This window comes from Thermobia domestica, chromosome 12 (assembly GCF_964235325.1).
Source record: "Thermobia domestica chromosome 12, izTheDome1.hap1.1, whole genome shotgun sequence".
Lineage (NCBI taxonomy): Eukaryota > Metazoa > Arthropoda > Insecta > Zygentoma > Lepismatidae > Thermobia > Thermobia domestica.
In genome coordinates, this window is record NC_137465.1 from 69,121,911 (window position 1) to 69,143,919 (window position 22,009).

General features: G+C 35.6%; 1 protein-coding gene across 1 annotated transcript in view; it reads left to right on the plus strand.

Annotated features, from left to right (window-relative positions):
* Nucleotides 1-20,332: 20,332 nt before the first annotated feature.
* LOC145665725 (uncharacterized) overlaps nt 20,333-22,009 on the plus strand; it is a 38,650-nt gene continuing 36,973 nt past the window's right edge. Inside the window, exon 1 of the mRNA XM_081732870.1 lies at nt 20,333-20,456. Within this exon, the coding sequence (XP_081588996.1) occupies nt 20,428-20,456 (29 nt within the window). The 5' untranslated portion in view covers nt 20,333-20,427. The remainder of the gene's footprint in view (nt 20,457-22,009) is intronic.

Consider the following 22,009-nt stretch of genomic DNA (forward strand, 5'->3'; position numbering starts at 1 on the left):
TGTTTTCTAAATGCTCGTAATAAAGTACCTTTTGTTTTGTGTAATACCAATATATTTCGTAGCTCCAATAGTCGTGCTCATATGTAAGCTGAAAGATACATTTTATGACTTTTTTTTTGTAACATGGTAAATGTTTTAAACCAAGCAACTTTTAAAACGTTAGGAAAATAAAATTTATGAAAACACAGAAAGTTTCCTAATATTAAGAAGAATTAAATATGGCTTTTAGATGGAAAAAGCCATACGAATTGCACTTAGAGCCTTTTTCTCGAAGCCAAGAACTTCTTAATCAATACACTGTTGTAGGGATGAGTTAAGATGTAGATTATGGATAACCTTAACACAAGAAAGTTTATGGGAAACTTGGAGTAAATAAAATGTGCTCTCTCCCTTGATCAATGAGCGAAGATTGACCTCTTTAATTTGCTAATATGGATTTGTGATGTAATATAATCATAAACAAAGATTAAGTAACAAAGATATGAAATATTTTTATGTGAAGTTTGTTCATTATGTAATAGGCACATTTGTACCAAGGCATTTGATCATGTTTTTGTAAGTACTGTAAAGTAATATTCTTCTACTGATTAAGTAAAATTAAAACTATTGCTACTTCAGTAGGTATGAGAAATAATGTAAAATTCGATCTTGCGGTCCGCTTAAAGCATTGTTCTTATACCGATCTTACTAGTCATAATCGGAGTGTCCGTCACTATGACAAATAGTTGAAATAACTTCATCCACGCCTTCAAAGTATAGTCATTTTGTGGCAGAAGAATGTCAGGTGACATAGGCTCTTCATACCAGTTAACTTGGTACTTTTCGTCGACTAAGTTCCATCCATGACAGGTGGGATTAATGTCTTTGAGAGGGTTACAGAGGATTGCACGTTTCCACGTCCAGGATACGACATGGCTCCGATTTATTTTTTGTTCCACAGCAGCTTTTGACGGAGGAAAAAGAGTGGGATCAACAGGTCTAAGTTTTGACAACGGTTTACCTCTTAACACATGAAACGTTTTCTTTTTAAAAGTATAGTAACTCACTTCTGACACGGAGGTGTATGAAGGACGGCCATGCATGCAACACACAAATGTCTCTACACCAGACAGCAATGATTCATCCACCAAGACGATTTCTTCCAATTTAGCCGAAATTCTTTGGTGAGCCATACTTTCTGTTAGAATGTTAAATGGTTTAATTTTTCCTTTGCTAAAAGCAGCAGTATAATCTGTAACAACGAAGACATGACAATCTGACAGGGTGTCAGCTATTTCACTTCCTATTTCTTTGGCTATATTTGTGACGTTGATATATCCTCTAAAGTTGTAAAAGATAAACCACATTTAACTCATAATTGTGTATCCTTTAAGTCTTTTTGGTGATAGACCATTAACTAAAATATCGAAATCGTTTGCTCACACCGAAACATCCCTTTCTTCGCTATAACGAGTCATGTGAAAAATATGCCAAATGATCCTCGTATCTGCTTCATTGTGTTGGCATGAAGTTCTTTCACCTCAATCACATCCATGTTCACTCCTATACATGAGTACTTGTAACAAGTCTGTTCTACAGTAACATATACCAGGTTTTATTGTGTAGCAAGTGACAATATTTAGAAGATCTCCATTTGCATAAAAACTTTGTTAAAGATGTTTTAAATTACACGCTTCGTAGAACCATTAACAGCTTGTTTGGGGTATTTTGTTCAGGTCCAGACAAGTTTATTTCGCTCATTGCCGTTTCAACATTGCGTACGTTATGTTCAGTATCCTTGATAGTTGGAGGGCCATAGACGTCAAACACTAAATGAATTTCTCTAGCTTCTCCTCTATAGATTAATTTCAGAGTGTGGTAAGCGAGAACTCCATAGTTACCTGGGAATTGAATTATATGAGGATGAATATGGCATCAAAGATTATTTTGTCCACAGTAGTTGGAACAGATACTATACCCTCCTTCTGAAACTCTTCCAACTTATGCATCAGTTTTGATTTATATGTTTTATTCATTTGTCCAAGATCTAGGGGTACTGGCGTACAAGGATAAGTCAAAACATCCCTCATGTCACACTTCTGGTCAGAGACAATATTGAAAAGTCGTGCAAAAGGAGCATGGATGCATTTTCTACGACCTGCACTTTCTTATCTGACTTTTGGATAGTTTTAGATGCAGTTCATAACAAGTTTTTTTGTTTTGGAAGTTCAACCTTCCTTGGATCACTAATATATAACGTTTTAAATTTTTCGGAGGAATCTGTGCCTTTGAAGTACGCACTTAGAAGATTTTCACTTACTTTACTTCCCAAATTCTGCCCATTGGGTATGCTTCTATCTAGTAAGATCTAGTAAGATCGGTAAAGAAAACAATGCTTTAAGCAGAACGCAAGATCGAATTTTACATTATTTCACATACCTATTGAAGTAGCAATAGTTTTAACTTTACTTAATTAGTAGAAGAATATTACGTTACAGTACTTACAAAATCATACTCAAGTGCCTTCGTACAAATGTGCCTATTACATAATGAACAAACTTCACATAAAAATATTCCATATCTTTGTTACTTAATATTTGTTTATGATTATATTACATCACAAATCCATATTAGTAAATTAAAGAGGTCAAATTTTAACTCATAGACCAAGGGAGAGAGCACATTTTATTTACTTCAAGTTTCCCATAAACTTTGTTGTGTGTTAACATTATCCATAACCTACATCTTAACTCATCCCTACAACAGTGTATTGATTAAAAAGTTTTTGGCTTCGAGAAAAAGGCTCTAACTGCAATTTCTATCGCTTTTTCCATCCAAAAGCCATATTTAATTCTTCTTAATATTAGGAAACTTTCCGTGTTTTCATAAATTTTATTTTCCTAACGTTTTAAAAGTTGCTTGGTTTAAAATATTCACCATGTTACAAAAAAATCATAAAATGTGTCTTTCAGGTTACATATCAGGAAGACTATTGGAGCTACGAAATATATTGGTATTACAGAAAACAAAGGGTATGTTATTACGAACATTTAGGAAACAGGAACAATTCTCTACAACGCTTCGTTGTAGAATTATATTATTTTAAGTAAAGTATTGCAAGTTGGCGCGGCAGCCATAGTGATGACGTCATTACTCGGATCCCACCACTCACCAACGTTGAGAGAAACCTTTTCCAAGACCATAGACTATGTGAAATCTTAAGCACTTAACGAAATTTATGGTAAATTAGGGATAAATAAAAGTAGTTATGCGTTTTGCTTTGCATAATATTAGAGGTCAAGGATATAACACCATGTGATACATAAAACCGAATTGCTCATTCAATTTTTAAGATATTGCTCTATCCCGTTTGCTCTATCTATAATGGTTTCATTGTTATTTGCCAGTAAATATTTATAATAACGCGAATGAAACTCAATTTTGAGCAAATCATGCGCCATATTTAAAGATGGCGGTGATGTAAATAAACGAAAATGACATCAAAATTTAAATACGTTTATTATCTTCAATTTGATACACGAGGGAAGTTTCCACCTTCATTGAGTGGAAAGCTATCCTCAGCTAGTGTTATGAATTCCGGTGGCAGCCATGTTGATGACGTCATTACTCTGACACCCACCACTCACCAATGTTAAGAAAATCCTTTCTGAAGACTGTAGGTTATGGGTAATCTTAAGCACATAACAAAGCTTATGGTAAGCAAGGGTAAATAAAAGTGTGCTATCTATTGGTCTATTTCGTTTTGCCTTCGTTTTTATCTCAATTTGGAAGTCTCAGGCTTCCAACCTATTCAAAGCCACCCTGACTAGAGTTTTCTCCAGAGATTTCCTCAATTCAACTTTAGTATTTTCTAACGTAGTCTCTTCCCAGTTTCTTTGTCCTTTTTTCCCCATTATTGTCCATTCTGGCATGACCTCACAAGCTGTATCTGGAAGCTGCTTATGTGTCTAATAAGAGCATACATATTGCTTGTTATCTTTGTTACTTTCCAACATTCGATTTGCATCTTTCCATAATTTCAGTTAAGGGGCTAGGTGAACAATTTACTTCTCTTTACTCTTTCGAGCCAAGCTGAGGTTCTATTTTTCTTACCTAAGGTATGAAAACTAACAGATCAGGGGTTTAATTGTACAATGGTGGCGATACAAGGGGGACAAGGGTACGAGTGCTCCCCGGTACCATCATACGTGCCCCTAACTATTCCCTTCCATATGTTGTCCGATAGATCTAGTATTATACAATATTATTTTTGGTAATCAAAAAATGTTTGGCCCCTATTTTTTTTTCTGTCCCTCCACTTGGTCTCCCAAGAAATTAAAGCTGAGGTTGTTATATTTCTAAACTATTTCTAAACTAACTGGATGTTTTGCTTGTTTCCTTATTTTCCTCTAAAATAAATTCAAGGATTGTTTTATCTCTTTATCTGAAAATATTAAGCTTAGTATCGAAACGAAGATTGCTTTCAGCAAATATTTGGTGTATTTCGAAAAGTCGTCTGCTTGAAGACCTCACGTGAAAGCAGCAGGTCTATCGATACAGCTAGATCTCCTGAACAGTGTTGGGAATATTTTCTCTCTCTTCTGTTACTTGCACGACAACATTCTTTATTTCGTGACTGTAGCACAATGATTCCTTTAAGAACGCTAATTGTGAAGTAGATTTTATCATGAATAAGTTTTGTTTCACAATTCTAAAAGCACTTTAAACTTCCAAATTATATGAATTCAATTTTGAGGAATCAAGGACTTCCAGGTGAAAGAGAGGGATAATGTGAAAGATGAGATCACTTCAACACATGCTGAATCCATATCAAGGAATATTTTCTATCTCTTCTGTCAATTGCAAGACAAAATTCTTTATTTAGTGACTGAACAATTGAAGTTCGTTTCTGTCATTTTCAATAAAAAATTATGCCTTCCCCTAAAGATCTTATGGGTGCTCCAAAGCCTTAAACCTCGCCTATGGTCATCTCTGTTCTACACATAAGTAGTACATAATGAAAAGTTATTTTGGAAATATAACTAGGCTTTCTTCCAGAAAATTTTGTTCGCAGAAAAAATGAATTGAATATTGCATAACAAGTCACTCAAGTATTCAGGTTACAGTGGATTATTTGTTTATTTATTTATTATCTGTTTAACAATATTTCATTTCAGTAAAGATTTGTTCGTATTTAATGATGCTTTTGAAATCTGTGATGTCAACGTGTTGGTTTGTCCGTATCGTTAGGATATAAAAATTTTGAAATCGATTCCAAAAAGAAGGGGAAAAGCTGTTGATTTAAAAGAAAAAAAACTTTGTTCTTTTCAAAATAATTATTCTCCATCTTGTTGTTAAGTAGAACACCGAGTTAAAATTTTTAAGCAGATCTGCGAAAATATTTTTAAAGAAGAAATAATATTTTTGAAGCAAGAAATTGTTATAGAAGATTAATAGAATTCCTAAGAAAACATCTACGTGAGAAAACAGGTTACTGAACGGATTAAATAGAATAATAAGAAATAACACTGGGAACGTAACCTTAATTTTGTTTATTCTAATTAATTGATTGATTGAGTTTTAATGAGGATGTCAGCATCGAGGCTATTTGTCCCCGTCATGATCAACAGAACTGCACAAAAGCATGGATTACTCTAAATAAAATTTAAAAACAAATACATCAAAATATGAGAAAATTGCAGCAAAATAAATATAAAAACATAAAAAGAGAAAATAATGAATATATGACAATAACAAAAATATTTAACAATAACAAAAAGTATTAATAATAGTAACAAGAGAGAAAGTATATCACAATAGCAATAAATAGAAACAATAGAGAAAATATATAACAAGAACAATAGATTATTGAAATACCATGAATTGCAAAATTATTTTTACACTATAAGGCGTCAGATTTTTCTTTTTAACCACGATTAGCTAATTCTTGTCTTAAACAAACTTCCAATTAAATATTGAGATTTTGTTTTACTGATTCCGATATGTACTCTATGGGATATGTTAGAAATATTAACAGTAGGGGAAAAAAGAAGAATTGTAGCTATTGTTAAGAGGAGGAAGAGGAATTGGTTGGGATATGTGCTGAGGAGGAACTATATTATGAAGGACGTGCTAGGGAGTATTGTGAAAGGAAAGAGATGGAGAGCGAAGGAGACTAGTTGAAGGAAGGTATTAAAACAGAAAATTGCTACGTCAAAACGAAGAGACTAGCTGAGGACCAGCGTGCGTCGAAGCTCGTCAGTTACAGCAAGTAACCTGCCAATAATAGCAGAATAGCTAAGATGATTATGATGATATGTTCAACAATATTGACCAAGAAAAGAGAAAAAATAAAATAATAGTGATTATAATCAAACCTCTGAATATTTTAGAATAATTTGAGTGAAAACTGAAAACGACATAACTGTCTATGTCTTTTGTGTAAAATTAATTTATATAAATACTTTTGACCAGTATTAGAAATACAAAATAACGGCATCAAACTCCAAGTTATTTTAAGTCATACTTGTGAATATGGATTACTAGCATCAATTACCCACTTCGTTGGGTTAATTAAATAATAATAATAATAATAATAATAATAATAATAATAATAATAATAATATATTTCGTTAGTCAGTCACTTATTACTATTAGTAGAGCGCTCTCTGATATCGGTGATTTTTGATGACTTTTATATTTCTCTCCCCTCCTCCTCCCCAAGTTGCGGTGCTGAATTTGGATTTAAACGGCATCAGAAGTGTCGCTGTTCATCTCAGAGAACCCGAAAACTATGGATTCGGCACTAATATCGGTCATTTTCAATAAACTTACCTATCTCCTCCCCCATGTTGCGTGGCACGAGATCGGAAGTGTCATTGTTCATCTCAATGATCTCGAAAACCAACAGTTCGAAATTGATAATGGTCATCTTCGATAATTTTTTTATATCTTCTTCCTCCCACTCTTCCAAGTGGTGGTGCTGAATTTGCATTTAAACGAGATCGGAAATATCACCTTTCTCCTTAGCGACGCAGAAATCTATGGATTCAACACTAATATTTGGTCATTTATTATTATTATTATTATTATGTATCTCCCCCTCCCCCAAATTACGGGGTTGAATTTGATCGTAAACGATAGCGGAAGTATCAGTATTCAACTCAGCGACCTCGAAAACTATGGATTTGACACTAATATTCGTCATTTTCAATCATTTTTAATTATCTTCCCTCCCCTCCGCCAAGCTACGAGGCTGAATTTGGATTCGGAAGTGTCATTGTTTATCTCAGCGACCCCCAAAACTATAGATTCCACTTTAATATCGGTCATTTTCGATCATTTTTAAGTATCTCTCCCCTCCCTCTCCCCTAAGCTGCACCATCAAAGTGATATGATAAAAACCACCTCAGTTCCGAACCTCATCTATGTTGAAAATTCGACTGAGATTTATCGGCTAGTTCATGAGTGGTGAAGTCACAAAGACAGTCACTTATATTTTAATTTTCTTTTACATATATATCTCTCTCTTCCTCTACGTTGCACTGTCAAAGTAAATTGATAAAAATCGTCCCAGGCTTGAACTTCATCTATGTTGAAAATTTGATCGAGATCGATCGGGTGTTTCGAGAGATATTAAGTTTTATATATATATATATATATATATATATATATATATATATATATATATATATATATATATATATATATATATACCCCTCCCCTAGATTCTATCATCAAAGTAAAACTCTAAAAAAACTTTCCAGTCCCGAACTTTATACATGTTAAAAATTGGTTGAGAGCGGTTGGGTTGTTCAAGAGTTATTATGTCACAAACTTAATCACTTCTATTTTTATTTATATTGATTTTTGTACATCTCCTCCTCCTCCTCCTCCCCTACGCTGCTCCATAAAAGCGAACTGACAAATAACATTCAAGGCTTGAACCTCATCTATGTTAAAAATTTGATCGTGATTGGTCGTTTGGTTCAAGAGTTATTAAGTTTTATTTATTATTTTATAACTCTCTCTTCTCCCCTCCCCTAAGTTTTACCGTCAAAGTGAAATGATTAAAGCACTCCCAGGTCCAAACGTCATCTATATTGAAAATTTGATCGAGATTGGTCGGGTGGTTCAAGAAATTAGGAGACACAAATAAAGTCACTTTCAATTTTATAATATAGATTTATTGTTGTAATATAATGTTATATCACTCAATCCTCGATATCCGTATACCTAAGGAGACTAAAAGTTATATTGACATCCGCCCATGAAATCAAACTTGCCGTCACATGTACTAAGTTTTTGTCAACGTCGTGAAAACGTTATTTCGATATTAATTTTATTAGCACACATTAAAAATTTCCAAGTGATGCTTGAGTTTCGGAGCCAAGGCATTACCCATGTAGACGGAAGCTATGGTGTACGGAATTGCCGATGTTGAATACTACATTTCTTTTTAGTTTTGGAAGAAGACCATTAATATGCTTTGGAATGAAATGACGTCCCATGATTATGTACCAAGGCTAAGGGAGACAGTGATGATGAGAAATGACTGAGATAGTGGAATGAAGAAAGTAGAGGTAAACGGAAAAAACGCCGAGAAAATCTCCGCACACGGTGTTTGTCCACCAAAAACGCTCAAATGGTTCAGGATGGCACCTATGTGGCTTAAAAATGAGCAATATCTACAGAAAACGCGAACAATCAATTCAGAAAACGACATACTGTAGTTATTTGCTACAGGAGCAGATCGACTCACACGGATAGCGTAAACTACTGGAAACACATTCACTCCAGTAGCATTTTCACTGAACCCAAGAAATCCATCCCCTTCACTTTACATTCTATAAAAAATTCCAGTAGTGTCAGTACTTGTGCAAGACTTGCGCAAGAGTCTTGGTCTTGGTCCTCGTCTTACAGGTATGGTCTTGGTCTTGCACCCCTTGGTCTTGGTCTTGGTCTTGCATCGTGGTTACTCTTTTTGGTCTTATACTTGTCTTGCATGCAAGACTCTTGCAAAAACTGCAAGACCAAGACTCTTGCGCTCATCACTAGAAACACATGGAGTTTTGGGAAATTCGCTCGTCGACGCGACTGGGGTCAGAATTTATGGACTTTGATCTTGAGCAAGTTCTATTTGGATGGAAACATCGGACATCTAGGTTGCCACAGATTTACAAGAAATAGCTGTAACAGTAGCAAATGACACAGAATGCGAGGAAGGGATGCTTTTCTTTAAGTGACGCTTAGCATCGGCAGCAGATATCTTCTCAACAATCATTAGGTGTCGGATATGTTTCTCACATTCAAAGGCTGGTCAGTTCCGAGACCAAGCAGCATGCTTGCTCTTGCAGTAGACACAAAACGGCTTATTCGCTGTACAGGCCTCCACGCCATGACTACCCTGGCCACAATTCCCACAAAAGGCAGCTTTAGCATTACACGGTGTGCTGGTATGCCAAAAGTGTTGACATTTGAAATAGCGCAGGGGACTGGGAATATAGGGACGGACCTTAAGTCGATAATAACCAGTCTTCACGTAGTCCAGAAGTGTAGGCAAACTGAAAGTAAGAATCAGTCACGAAGTAGCAACGAGTTCACCTGACCTCTTACTTTTGATGTGAGCTACCTCTATAACATTTTGGTCAGCCAGCTGTGATTTAATCTCATCTTCAGTGGCGTTTATGGAGTTTCAACATTACATCATACCGTGAGAGACGTTGGGGTTCTACCAACACGTTAAATGGTCCAATGTTAGTCAATTTGAGTACTTTGCTGTTTGCTTCTCGCCAACTGTTTCCTCAATAAAGTGCCATTCCGTAATTTCTTGTTATCTTTAACCAGTTCGGAATTATAAGTAATAACTTTATTAATGAGGAAAGGGAACACACCCTTAATGGCACTCGGAGAATTTGCTTCAGTCTTGTCGCTACCAGCATCTTTACTTTCAACATATTGGACTACAGGCATCACTATACTTGTCTTTTCCACACTATCTACACCTTGAGAGTTTGCCTCGCTTTCTTTTGGTTTGGGCTTTTTGCGAAAAGGTGAGCCCGGACCCGATTTTAAAGTTTTAGTAGCCACAAAATGTTGGTATTAAATATACATTTATAAAGAAGAAATGTGTGTGAACGCCGCAACTTCACAACGGGGCGCTTGCGAGAACTTACGTTATTCCCCTACCTATCCCATAAGCACGCCCTCATCATATAATAAATATGGGGTATGTGGGGAATAGAGGTGCAAGAAAACCATTCCCGTCGACAGAAGGGCATGGCTCTGGAAAACAAAGAAAAAATGGAACTAAAAGAAATAACCTGTCGAATGAAAAGATAAACCCCACCAGCCCAGAAGAGAACAAAGTGAAGGATTTTTTTATTTTTTGTGCTTTTATTATTATTTTACTTTTTTATGTTTTGATATTTTTTAATTAATTATATTTTCAAAGATTTGAATACTGCACAACACAAACACTGGACACACCTAACAGTCGTTGAGGTGAGTGCACGGGATGGAAGGAGACATCCACGTACCATCCACTTTCCAAGACTCCCGCCAACCATTTCGCACCATTCTATCAGGTCCTGCTGGATGCACTGATTCAATCCCCCGTCCCCTAGCTCTGTATCCATGCGTCTACAAATCACAAATCCAATTATCAGAAACAGGTCATAGCAAAGTTGGTGTGCAGAGAAAGCAGTCCACATCTGAGGATCATCTCTCTACTTAGCAGGATCGTAGGTTTCAAATGCCAGGTGATTGGCCCGGCACAACCCCCCAACCTGGAAGGTCAGTGGCTGATTGAAGTTCCGAAGAACTGGACGATGAGGGTCCCACATCCTCGGATACAACAGCGAGAATCAATTATGTTTAATGGACATTTCCGTTGTGATCAAAATGTACGATATAATGATTACATCGCGTACTTGTCTTTACAGAAAATATTGCTTCGCTAGGTATTAAGCGACAAACAATCAAAATTGTGCTGCTTACATCACAGAAACGATCTGTTATTGGCGTAACGTTCTATGTCGCGTCTCCTCTACACTGTTGTATAAACATCTTCAGGAAATGCTTTATATTGCATTTCTTACTGTACACTGTAAGTTATCTGTGATTACAAATATTTTAGATACACTAGTAAGTTTATTTTAGGTCTATTATTAAATTAGACCAGAAACATCAGAAGTATATATATATATTACAATTCAGATTTAAAATAATGTAGACCCAGAATATCCAGATCACTATATTGCGCCTCCAAAAATAGCTATTTTCTAAACTCGGCTTATGTTTTACTACGCCATCACATTTTCTCGCTCTTTACGGCACGCATATTGAAAATTTGTTGGTTTAATATATCTGTTTTTTTACAGATATATTTAACTTACAAATATAATGAATCTCTTTGCTTATGTAATATGGCTACAAAATAGGCATTTTGCGCATTAAAAATACTCTCCTTTAATTTTTCCTACGATTTACTGCACATATTAGCAATTGCTCAACATAAATAAGAGGCACTGGGGAAGACAATGGTTTCTAACTTTCGAGTTAGTTTGAAAAGAGAGTGCAACATTATCATGCAATGCAATGCAGTGACACATATTAAACAGCCTTCTCAGGTCGTATGCAGATACAATTCCGAGCCTATACTAACTATATACTGTTCTTCTGTGATCAGATCCTAATCCATTCCATCTAATAATTTAATTTCAACGGAAGTGGGAGTTACCTTTGATTTACCGCTCAAATCATTGCTACAATAATGTTCTGTACATGGGCATATCTGGCAAGTTAAAATTGGGGAGATGGAGACGACTAGAACGCTATCAGAGCCGAACTGAATTTACGTCAAAATTATGAGTAAATGTTAATTTACTTGAATTGTGAGCTAACTGGGCCCTCATACTACTTTTATCAATACAATTGATAGGTTAAGTATGACGTATTTCCGCCAAGTATTTGTTGTTCATCTGTTTCCGATCGGTTCCAAAGTCGTGAGCTGCATATGGAACTTACTTACAAGGATTATATTTTATATTGTCTTATAAATATTATAATGAAAGAGAGAATTGCACTTTTTTATATTTCTGAAAGAGGGAACTTTGAAGTTCTAATAGATCAAAGATAAGTAAAGGAGAGAAACTTAACCCTAGAGCCGGAACACTCCTTCTCTGGCCTGCTAGATCGCCGGATATAAGCCTTATCGGACACGTGGGACATTATGGGATGGCACCTGACCACCAGTCGAGCTCACAACGACCATTTCCTAGACAGACATAGGGCCTACAGCACATGTACGACCAGCTACGCATGTGAGCTGTTCCTTGCGTGGCTGCTCGAAGTAGTTATATGTGGTATTAAAGCCAATGTTGTATGTTTTTGAACAGTCTGCGATGTGTTACCGATGGAATGTTGGGAACAGTACCATCTACAATCGTTTTCTTCTTGTATACAACTTTGAGCCAGTGTTCTTTAGCTCATTTTCAGCAATGTAGTTTTATAGACCTCATACAAACTCTTGACTCTCTAAAACAAGTCTTATAATGACACTCTTGATTTGAAAACACATTTCGAACATTTCTTTTCCTTCTCTATTCTTAATGAAATCTTGTATATTGTCTACCTGTTCGTCCTTAATTTCGCATGTTTTTGAACTTGTCCCTTAGCATTCCAATTCCTTTGCCATCCTGATTACTTCGTTTTCCGTTTTAATACCTAAGATATAAAATTTATTCTTGCTATCATCCGGTCCTCAATGTATTCTTTCCATCTTTCTCAAGATGCAATTTTCTCATTAAAAGTTCATTTCTATCTTTAGTTTCTATATTGTCATATTAGTTTTCCCTTGGTACCTTCTATTTCTATGAAATTCATGTGCATTATTAAAATTTCTCTATCCTTTTAAATTCCTCTTGTCACTTTTACTTCTACTATATATAACTATGTCTTTGTAGATCTCCTTTCTTAGTTCACAAATCAACTTTCTGTATAGTTTTCCCTTCTCTAGTCTCCCCTCGTCAGGAAGTCCAATCGTTCCTGGTAAAGCAATGACAAAAGTGTATCACTGAAACAAAGAACTACTTTGACAAACCAAGAAATGTAGCTGTATATAGAAATATGTTTCCTTGAAAGTGGCATACAAGAAGTGGACATTTAAATCACACCAACACATATAAATTCCTTTGTTCTGCCTCTTTGTACTTTGTCCATATAGATCAGCTTTGGTCAATTTCATCTCCTCAACAAAATATTGGGGGGACACGTCCCCTCCGCCAGAGACGCCCGTGGTTCTGTATATGTTTGCAATATTGTTTCATAGTGAAAGAAGAATACGTTTTATAAGAGTTATTAAACAGTTTTATTATACTTCCATAAAAAAACTGGAACTCCGTCGAGGCTATATGGTTAGCGTACGACCTTCGATTCTTGAAACCAGGGTTTTATTTCTAATGAGTGCTCATGTGTTTCGGATCCTATGTTAGACTGTATGCTTAAGTCTCATTTAGCCTCAATGCTGAACGAGACGATCAACTCCAATTTAACCAACCAATCACAAGGGCATTGCTTTGGTGGTCTTCCGAAAAGTACTATACTATCAAATCAGTGCTCATTTTTCTTAAATGTGAATAAAATACTGCTTCAGAAGGTCAGTTTGAGACCCAAACATGAGGTTTGGGACCCATTAATGCAATTCATTTTGGAAATAGTTGTTCATTTTCGTTAAGATACTAAACAAAATGCTACAGGTGCCGCCATGTGCTTATACGTGGTAGGCCTTTATGACGCTAAGAATTTCAAATAATTCCAAACCTTTAGATGTTTGTAGCCCTCATTGTGGTGTTCTGCTAAATGGTTTAATAAAGCAATGCATTAAAGTTATTAATGAGTGACATTTTTCGTAATATATATTAGATAGGGCGAGTTTGCTCTACAATTTTGCAAAATATCTTAATACCACGATCTTCTAGTATAATACGTGTCTATTCAAATAATTAGCGATAAATAAACAAATAAATAGACAAATAGTTTACTTTGAACGGAAGCTTCACGCTCTATAATCTCTTTTATTTATTTATCATGTTTATTTATTTATTTTGTTTTATTATAACGCCATACACCCTTGAGAAACACTAATAATAACTTTTGCTAATATGTTTCACTAGCACGTTAAGTTTCTCCTGTGCCAATGTGGGCCTTCCAATATCAACATATGACTTACAAACATGGCGGTCATTGTTTAAAGCGCGGGAGTTACGCACTGAAATCCAATTAAAAAATTTTGACCACTTAGAATCCAACGAATAAGCGAAGTAAAGTGTGTCTCGCAATCAGTTAATTTTGAAGTATTGTATGGCGCAACAATAAAAAAATAGTCTAAATGTCTATTAAATGCATTGGTGGGTAACTTAAAACTTACTTTTAATCTTTATGATCAATAAAAAATTGTATAACATGATTATCTTTTCTCTTATCGTATTTTTAAAACAAAATCATGGTATTTTGAATATTTATTTCTCTAATTGTTTTTGTGTTTATTATCTAAGAGAGAGTAAGAAAAATATTTATTGCTTTATTTCTGTATAACAATTTAATTTGAAACTAAAAAATGTGATTTAACGGGGACATGACCGAGTTGAAATTGTTCTCCCTCGTCACAAAGCATTTGAATTCAAGTTCAAAGTATTAAGAGATTACAGGGTTTGTCCGGAAAGTATTAGGACTGAGTCGATTTAAAAAAAATATATATTGAGCCAATTGTTACAATTCTTTAAAAGCTTTCAAAATAGGCTCCTTCTGCGTCGATGCAGTGCTGCCAGCGCGATTTCCAAGCATTGAAGGCGTCACGGAAGTCATTCTCCGGAATAGCCTTGAGAGCCGCGGTGCAAGCTGCTTGGATCCCCTCTGTCATCTCAAAATGCTTGCCTTTCATCGGGCGTTTCAGGCGAGAAAACAAAAAGAAGTCCGGGGGACCACATCTGGGCTGTAGGGCGGTTGCGGAAGCGTTGGGATGCCGGCCTTGATCAGATAACTGTTCACAAGAAAGGCGGTGTGAGCCGGGGCGTTGTCGTGGTGCAGCTTCCAGTCGGCTCCGATGTCTGGTCGGACCTGATTGACCCTTCGTTTGTCTCTTGAGCACTTCCACGTAAAACTTGGCGTTGACGGTTTTTCCAGGAGGAACAAATTCATGGTGGACGATGCCTTTGATGTCAAAAAAGACAATGAGCATCGTTTTCACTTTGGATTTGCTCATTCTTCCCTTTTTGGGCGAGGAGACGCCGGCGTGTGCGACTCGGAAGATTGCCTCTTTGTCTCGGGATCATACTCAAAGATCCATGATTCGTCACCTGTGATTACGGTAATCAAAAATTGGGGGTCACTTTCACACATGTTAAAATTTTCTTGGCACAATTCCACTCGCCGCAATTTCTGGTCTTCAGTGAGCACTTTTGGGACAATCTTCGCGCACACCTTGCGCATGTTCAAATGCTCCGTCACAATTTCATGAACCACAGTTTTTGGTAAATTTCACATCTGGGCAATTAAACGAATACTTAGTCGACGGTCTGAGTTCAAAACTTCGCGCACACGAGTCACATTGTCGGTGTTTGTCGAAGTCGAAGGTCTTCCAGCACGGTCTTCATCGGCGACCTCTTCCCGGCCCTCCGAAAAGGCCTTGTGCCACCGAAACACACCATTTCTTGCTAAAGCATCATCTGGGTAAGCCTGCTTGATCATATCAAACGTCTCTGTCGCAGATTTATCGAGTTTAACACAGAATTTAATCGCGTATCTCTGCTCTAACGAAAGCTGCATTTTCGGCTTGCACCACTCACAGAAACACGTCGCGCGAAAAAGCCTGTCCTGACTCTCCGTGTGCTCGGAGACAACTGAACAGCCGCTCGTTCGTTAGCTAGGAACGCCCTCTACCGGATCCAGTCGGTGCGGGCACGCTCCGAAGTACAGTCATGGCGGAATAAAATCAGTTCTATTACTTCCCGGACAAACCCTGTATGCAATAAATAAAATATGCCGTAGGTGTTAAAAGTTTGTCTTTGAATGGAAATTTGTGCCTATTGTATAACTTACGCATTAGAGACCTGCACGGGCCGGGATTGGGAGGACCGACTCTGTTATTTCTTTGGGCCGGGCTTGGACGGGTCGACACTGATTTCTCTTCAGGTCGAACCGGGCTGGGGCCGATTAATTGCAATTCTTTAATAATTATTGACTTTAGTTAAACGATAATTGGAATAATGCCAAACGTTGAATAAATGTGCCCGTGAAAAATGTTACAAAGAATGAAATAGCTATTTACAGTTTGTGTTGCTTAGTGGCCCCACTTTCACTATAGAGGATTGCAGACATTGCGCGGTAAATTGAGCTCTGACCTTGACCTTCACTGAACCCAAAATATGACAAGAAGGGGTGAGAAAGTTTTGCCTGTCTCTAAACAATATTGCCTTTTTCACTTTATGCTAAAAATCAATTAAGTTAGATTTTTGCTACAGGAAATGGAGTTTTTGTTCTCTCAATGACAGGCAAAGTTCTAGGAGGCAATGGTACCATTCGGGAGGCAAGCGTCAGGTTGTGAACCAGAGTTTAGAAAACGTTTCTAAGGGTTAGGTCAAGTTTAATACTACATTTTGAGAAAGACTGGGGCTCGAGCTAAATTTAAAAAAAAAAAACATCGGACCGGGGTCGGCCCCAAAAATTTAAAATTTATAAGGCCAGGGCCGGGTTTGGGCCAAGAATTTTAAAAAACTTACCGGGCTGGGCCGGGCTCGGGCCGAAAATCTCTAAAACTTTTCGATCCTGGACTGGGCCGGGCCTAGGTTCATTCGGGCTGGATTGGGCTCGGGCCGAAATATTCGGCCCGTGCAGGTCTCTATTACGCCTAGAGGCACACTGAACTTGATTGCATTTAAAAAGTCGAATGAAATATAGGAATGTTGGCAAAGTGAAATCTTGCGTCCCATGTATTTGCCGTGTGCGATAAAGGAGGCGGTGATGATGAGAAATTAATGAAATGGTGGAATAAAAAAGTGGAAGAAAACGGAAGAACCGCGAGAAAACCCACAAACACAGTGTTTGTCCACCACAAAGCTCACTTGGGGCGAGCTGGAATCGAACCAGGAACCTCACACAGAGGTTAACACTCTACTACTGAGCCACCGCTGCTCTATAGGAATGTTGGGAAGTAATATTGTATCTGTTCTGATATGTACATGCGGTTGTTCAATACGAAAATCAGAGGTTAATCTATACGACGTTGGCTCCTAATCTGTACGCAGGGCTGAATTTACCACCAGGCCTGGGTCTGGGAGCGCTCGTTGGGCATAAATTTAATGAGCAACACAAAACATTGCAAAAGTTTAATAATAATAATAATAATAATAATAATAATAATAATAATAATAATAATAATACAAAATATGATTAATATTAGAGTAAACACCCTCTAAGTCCTACAGTATGATGATCTAGTAGACATCTTCACTCGAAAAAAGAAAGGGAAACAAGAAAGACACTTTAAATTTACCTTAAAGGCAAATGTTTATAAATCTGGTTGTGAACAATGAAAATGAATTCTCTCATACTGTTTCATGATACCTTTTTAACCTGTTTCATTTATTTTTTATGATTTTAGTGCGAATTTAAAGATATTAAAAACGTGGTTTATTTTTGTAATTAATATAAGCATTTTGTATTAAAGTAGATAAGTAGAAAAAATAAATTCCAACGATCAAAAGAATTATTATATTCACTTTAGTGGCACTTTTAGTGATTGAGCATTTACACTATTAGGGACGAAAATTCAAAACAAATTTCTTTTATCATTGCACTAGAGTATATTGTAAAAATAAAACTCATAATTTTCTGTTACTTTCTTCTGTTACAAAGTGAAAATTAATTAAAATTTATGTGAAAACGTTTCAGTAAAGGTATGAATAAATTAAGACTTTTTCTATTGTCTAAAATTTTTCATGTTGAGAAGAGGGCGACAAATGTCTTTTCAGCCTTTTATTACAGCCAGGAAGTACTATGGCTGTCCAGAAGGTTTTTTAGTTGATTGATGTTTGGTCAACACCATGTCCTGTCATTACCATTATTCTAAACTCTAGATGGGAGTTTACTACTTTCATTTCAGAATGCTCCTTTAATAGCCTCATTGCTGGGCAATGCAGATGTAATTAAGTGCCCCCTACAATGAATCGAACTTCTATATTTTGAATTGTTCAATAATACATTTCATTCACTTTTATGTCTATCTTAAGTTATACATGACTAAGGCCTGGACGTTGAGGAAAAATCTTTTTTACGAGTGCCCGAAGACGAGGCTTAATATGTTCATTTTGAGCCATTGTAGGCCAGAAAATGCTGGATTTTATTTTTCCTTTTCTTCCCTTTTTCCGCTTTTTTTTTGTTAATTTTTTGAAGCTTTTCATAAGTCTTAACGTCTTTTTTTTTTTTTTGCACTTCATCTTTCGAGAATAAATTTACTGGCCATTTTTCGAATCACCACCTCTTAAACATCTTTTCTTTAGTAAAGAAAATTCTAATTATAAGACATTCTTCAACGATTCAACTGATAAGACCAGATCTGCAACAATCATAAGTCAGATAAGGATGTGTAACAATGTCCTCCCACAATGAGGGTGGGAAAGTTATCTTATTTTAGTTTGTACTTAAGTTTGTGGAAGAAGGACAGACCGTTAACCTACCAGAAGCTTGTATTTCTTGAACATTATTTCATTAAATATGTAATTCTAATTAAATTGGGTCTTATTTTTAAGTCCTTTTTTCCAGTTTCTAAATCCTGTTTTAGATATCTTTAGGTCTTTTTATAGGTCCTTTTTAGGTAATTTTTAGGTCTTTAACCTCTGAGCCCTATACATGACTATATTTTGCATCTATCATTTAACCATCTCGTTTATGTGTTTGCTAAGTTCTTCAATTCAAGGTAGGGCTTCAGACTACATAATAATTTTCGATTGTGCTTTAATATCGTGAGGCGATCGGAAGGTAATTGAAATAAGAAGTAGTAACTACGACATACAAACGCAGATGTAACAAGGACGAAACAGGCATCACTTAAGGGGGCAGACTACTAAATATTTTTTCTTTTGCCAATTTTTCGTAAGTGAAGAGTGATACAGTAACAGATAATGTTGTTATACACCCGAAAATACGAATCAGAAGAATTTTCAGTGTTGTCATGCATAGAAATTATAATATGACCAGAATTTGAATTCTAGGTTATGGCAGCGACTAGAAAAATGAACTCAATGGCAATTGATGGCTTATCATGCTGCCTGTGTTTCTTGTTAACTACTTTTTAAATAATATTTGTATTTATTTTGTAATGAAGAGTACAAAATAAATATTTTTAATAAAGAGTAGAATTACAAATATTATCTAAAAGGTAATTAACAAGGAACACAGACAACATGATAAGTCGTGAATTGCCGTTGAGTTCATCTTTCTAGTCACTGCCATAACTTAGATTTTTGGGTAATTCAAATTCTGGTCACACTATAATTTCTACGCATGGCAACACTAAAAATTCTTCCGATCTGTATTTTCGGGTGTAGAATAACATTATCTATTACTGTGGTAAGTTACATTTCATTATCACTTTTCACTTACTAAAAACTGGCAAAAGAAAAATTTTTAGTAGTCTGCCCCTCAAGGAGACCCACCAAAGATCTTTATGGATTATAATGCCAGGAAATATATAATACCAATCATAGTATTTACATTGATTGCTTACTCATAGAGTCCTTTGCCTATTAACCTAAACTCATTTGGAAAGCGATCTGTCAAGATTTCTAAATTCTGATTCATTATTATTATTATTATTATTATTATTATTATTATTATTATTATTATTATTAATATTATTATTATTATTATTATTATTATTATTATTATTATTGTTATTATTATTATTATTATTATTATTATTATTATTATTATTATTATTATTATAAGTGTCTGCTTTCGTGTAATCAGCGAAGAACGCAGGGACAATTTTACTCAAGTACATTCTGATCGTACTTTGCAATTTAAAGTTCATTGAACTCTTAAAAAGAAAAAAAAACAGTTGGTAAGAAACATTTCTCCTAATTAGTAAACATGGACCACACAGCACATAGGTGCTAAATGGATTGGAAACCAAGCGCTATCATAAACGAAGTGCAAAATACAAGTGTCAACATAACCTTGTGGGTCCCTCCTTCGTGCCGAACTTTACATTCTCAAGGTTATTGCCATGATTTCATGGTTTGCTTGTAGGTGAGAAGCTAACGTTCTAAAAACTAGAATAAGAATCAAACGGTCACTTTTCAGTGCAAATGTGGTTCGCATGTAAATGCGAAAATCATTAAGGAATTATTAATCAAAAAGTAACGGAACGAAACCTGAATATTTTACAAGATGTTGAGAAACGGAAAAACATATCATATGTAAGTAGTTCATAGTATTATAATAATTAACTAGCTCTATGACAATATTGCGAAGTATTAAAAGTAGTTAAGTTGCTGAAGCTAATAAGTATGCAATTTATTTGATTTAGTCTACCAAATGCAAAACTCATTTTATCCACGTAAATGATTTTGCAGGAAACAGAAAAAATGCATTGGGAGCAATTTATTTGGTGAGCATTGCGTTGCATAATCGTTTTCTCAAGCTATCGCATAAAGAATTACGGAAGTTTTCCAAACTCGAATATAAAGGCAGACAAAGAACTTGAAAACTCATTGAATTTAATACATAGGTCATGTTTTCAATTTCGGACAAGGCGAAAAATCAAAGAAATTTTTAATTTAGCGTCTCACGATTATTATCTTTAGGCTGAGAGAAACAAATGGTTAATTAAAGTGAATAATTATGAAATAATTGGAGGAATGAGAATGTGGGAGGTAATGACAGAATCTCTAGAAAACTCACAAACACAATGTTCTCTATCACATGTTTATGTGACCTAATTTCAAACCAGGAACTAGAAGTGTGTACTCTACCACTGAGTTATGATATGATGCTCTATCAGATAAGACGAATTTTGCATTGATATCCTCAAATAATGAACTTTCGAATTTCACTTAGACAAAGTTTCTTTACCTTTTCAGTTTATTCTCACTAATCGTATCACTAAAGTCAAATTTACACAACTCGTTTTAAACAGCAAAATATATGATATGGCTCATGTATGTACTTTGCTTGATGCAATTCTTTATTCTCCTCCCTCTCCCTCTCTCTCTCTTCGTCTGTCTACCTAAATAGCCATTAAAATAACGTTCCTCCTCGACAATTGAGAATCTTTATCGGATTCAAATAAACGACACTAGCGCTTATATTTTATAAATGATACTTATATAAAATAACCTTACAGAAAGCTTCTTAAAGAAATGGATAATGATATACTATAGGGCTGTAGAAACAGTCTGAATTATATCTATCGACTTAACAAATACGAGGCGCGCCCAGAATGTAAGATTCCTTAAGACAGTAAATGAAAAAAAAAAAAAAAAAAAAAGACACCGTGACCATTGGACTTTGTTACGTATTTAGTTCACGTGGTACTACTTTCAAACATATTCAAGATCGGAATTCAAACATTTATCATATAGTGGAATCAATTTTTCTATTTTGATGTCGTATAAATTAGCCATCTGGGAGTGGAACTAGTGTATGACAGTCGTCTGTAATTATTCATAACTATCAAAATGCTTACTAGACAGAATCTCTTGAGGTGTAAGGAGTCATGAAAATCGCTTGGAACAAAATCCAGACTATACAATGGATGATAACCGATCTTGAGCAATCGTTCCACTGGGATGTGTTTTGCCTCCTACCCTATAGCCCGGGTCTTGTTCTGAGCGATTTTCACGTCTTCTTACACTTCAAGACATTCCTATATTCCTATCTGGTAAGCATTATGAAATGGCTGTCATACACTAGTTTAACGGCCAGGAGGCTGACTTTTACGATATCAGAATGCAAAAAGTTGATCCAATAA